Genomic DNA, 2,329 nt, shown 5'->3' with positions numbered 1-2,329 from the left:
TACTGTGCATTATTAATAAAAAACGGTGATATTTTTTATTAGTAGGATGTCAAAATACAAACAAAGTAATAATAAACAAGCAGTAACTGCAATAAATAGGTACAATGACTGCCTTTTTGCTAAGAAATGTGAATTATTTTAGCAGATGTCCATTTTTTCACTATGTAAGGATTTTAACGGTATTTTAGTGATAATACGGATTTTAAAGTGAACATAAATAATATAGCTTTCAAAATTACCCAACGCATGGCATTTATAACTCAATTTCACAAATTTTACGAGTTACTGCCTTCTTCTTTGGAAGGGTAGTATAGATATTATTTGATTGTATTTTCATTCAGATTTCTATGTAGTGTGTGGCAATCTTGGTTATATGTAAATTGTACATAAAACATTTCACCGTGGCACAGTTCGCCGTGAGCTTTCTTATCGGAAAGAGATGACCGTATACTATACGGACTCCAATTTTATTAAATTCAATCTTCTTTGTGTGCCATATCCGTTATCAGACGTCGGCGATGAATTTGGCCATTTGGCCCCTGTCCGTCGCTGCTCTGAATAGGGATGGAGTGCTGAGCTCAAACCAGTCCCTGAGGTTTTTGAGCCAGGACGTTCTTTTTCTACCAGGGCCTCGCTTACCGGAGATCTTCCCTTGAATGATGAGATGTAGAAGGCGATACTTCTCGGGATGCCGCATGATGTGGCCAAAGTATGCCAGTTTCCTGGTTTTTATTAGTTTGACTATTTCTTTGGTATTTTTCATCCTTGACATCACCTCGACATTTGTAACTTTGTCCTTCCAGCTGATACGAAGCATGCGCCTATACACCCACATTTCAAAAGCTTCAAGTTTTTTGAGAATCGTTTCTGTGAGCGTCCAAGCCTCTACTCCATATAAGAGGACCGAGAAGAAATTCAATATGAACATTAATTCAATTTTCATAGCTGATTTTGGCAAAATTCATGAATTCAAGAATGAAAATCTAACCTAACGTAACAAATAATCCAGTATATCAGCTGTTTTCAAAATTTGTTTGCTGCTGGCTTCCTATAAAGTGTAAACCGACAAGAACGGAGAGGTTGGACGGTCTTTAATATACGGCCATATATTTCCGATACAACATTTCACGGTGAAGTGTGATACGGCGAACTGCATATGTACAAGTTTCCAGACACAGGCAACCCTTTGCTATCAGGCAACGATCGAAAAACGAGTAATATATTATTAAAACATATAGAACATATGCAAATTTTGCTAGACATGGAAACAAGAGTTTTTTTTCCTGATATACAATAATGTAATTACTATTCATTTTATTTAGATCGTGCGAAATGGCCTTGTGACTACAAACTAATAGTTAACAGTAGGTACCTACCTATTTTGCATTACTTAGATTTTGCCGCAGATAAATTAAATACAGGGCTGTACTCAGATTTTACACGATTTCTCTATCATTCATCAAATTAAAAAAAAAATATTTTTGAGTCTAAAATTTAGACCGAGGTCTGTCGTGTCGAGCAGTTTTTAATAGAGAAAAATAGCTTTTAAGAATACTATGAAATTATAATCGATTCAGAAGTGCTCATGATGAATTAATAAAAAATCAAATTTTATTGGCGTGTTACTATGATTATATTCATTTCGGTCTCTAGGGTATTTTATCGATATAGGTATGTACCGTCAGCAATAATTGTGTGTAATTATGTATGCGAATAAATAATATTATTGCAGAATGTACCTAATTTGGAAGAAAAAAATCTCAAAACCTGTGTTTGAAAAATTTAGCAAACCGTTATTTTGACCATTTTGCTTAAACAGATGACTGTACAACTATTTTCGTTAACAATAATAATTTATTACAAAACAAAAGTAAACATAGCTTATTTAATGGTTTAACTCAGTGTTCCCCAACGTGGGGCGTACGCCCCACCGGGGGGGCAATTTGAATGTTTTGGGGGGCAAAAGGTCGTCTTGAAACTCATTTGAAGATTAAGCATAACACAAAATCGCACTAATTTTCTTCTGAGTTGTAGGTACATGTAACATAATATACATTATATTTGCTCATGCAAGTTAAATTAAAAATATTATTGCCTATCGTATTTTTTATTTAACTATAAAATTACCAAAGGGCGGGAGGGGGACATGAAGATTTTTGAAGCGTTGAAGTGGGGCATGGCACAAATAAGGTTGGGAAACACTGGTTTAACTGAAACGTGATATTGGCCTTTGTGATGAAACTTAATAATTACTGTTGTCTTCAATTATTATAAACCGCTAATAAATAAATTGACATGGGATATGCGACAAATATTATCCTAAACTGTA

The 2,329-nt window shown here is 34.4% G+C and overlaps 1 protein-coding gene across 1 annotated transcript; it reads right to left on the bottom strand.

The window, feature by feature from the left end:
- Nucleotides 1-505: 505 nt before the first annotated feature.
- On the bottom strand, nt 506-928 carry LOC147070475 (uncharacterized). The gene has a single exon (XM_085949954.1). The coding sequence runs from the start codon at nt 926-928 to the stop codon at nt 506-508; it is 423 nt and encodes a 140-aa protein (XP_085806080.1).
- Between the last annotated feature and the right edge of the window lie 1,401 nt (nt 929-2,329).

The sequence above is a fragment of the Rhyacophila brunnea genome, unplaced genomic scaffold, assembly GCF_057557595.1.
Source record: "Rhyacophila brunnea isolate RB1 unplaced genomic scaffold, BYU_Rbru_1.0 scaffold_22, whole genome shotgun sequence".
NCBI lineage: Eukaryota > Metazoa > Arthropoda > Insecta > Trichoptera > Rhyacophilidae > Rhyacophila > Rhyacophila brunnea.
This window is presented reverse-complemented; position numbering and strand designations above follow the sequence as displayed.

What these genes read in the sequence shown, in the direction of transcription:
- LOC147070475 (XM_085949954.1), bottom strand. Translation starts at nt 928, where the DNA reads ATGTTCATATTGAATTTCTTCTCGGTCCTCTTATATGGAGTAGAGGCT.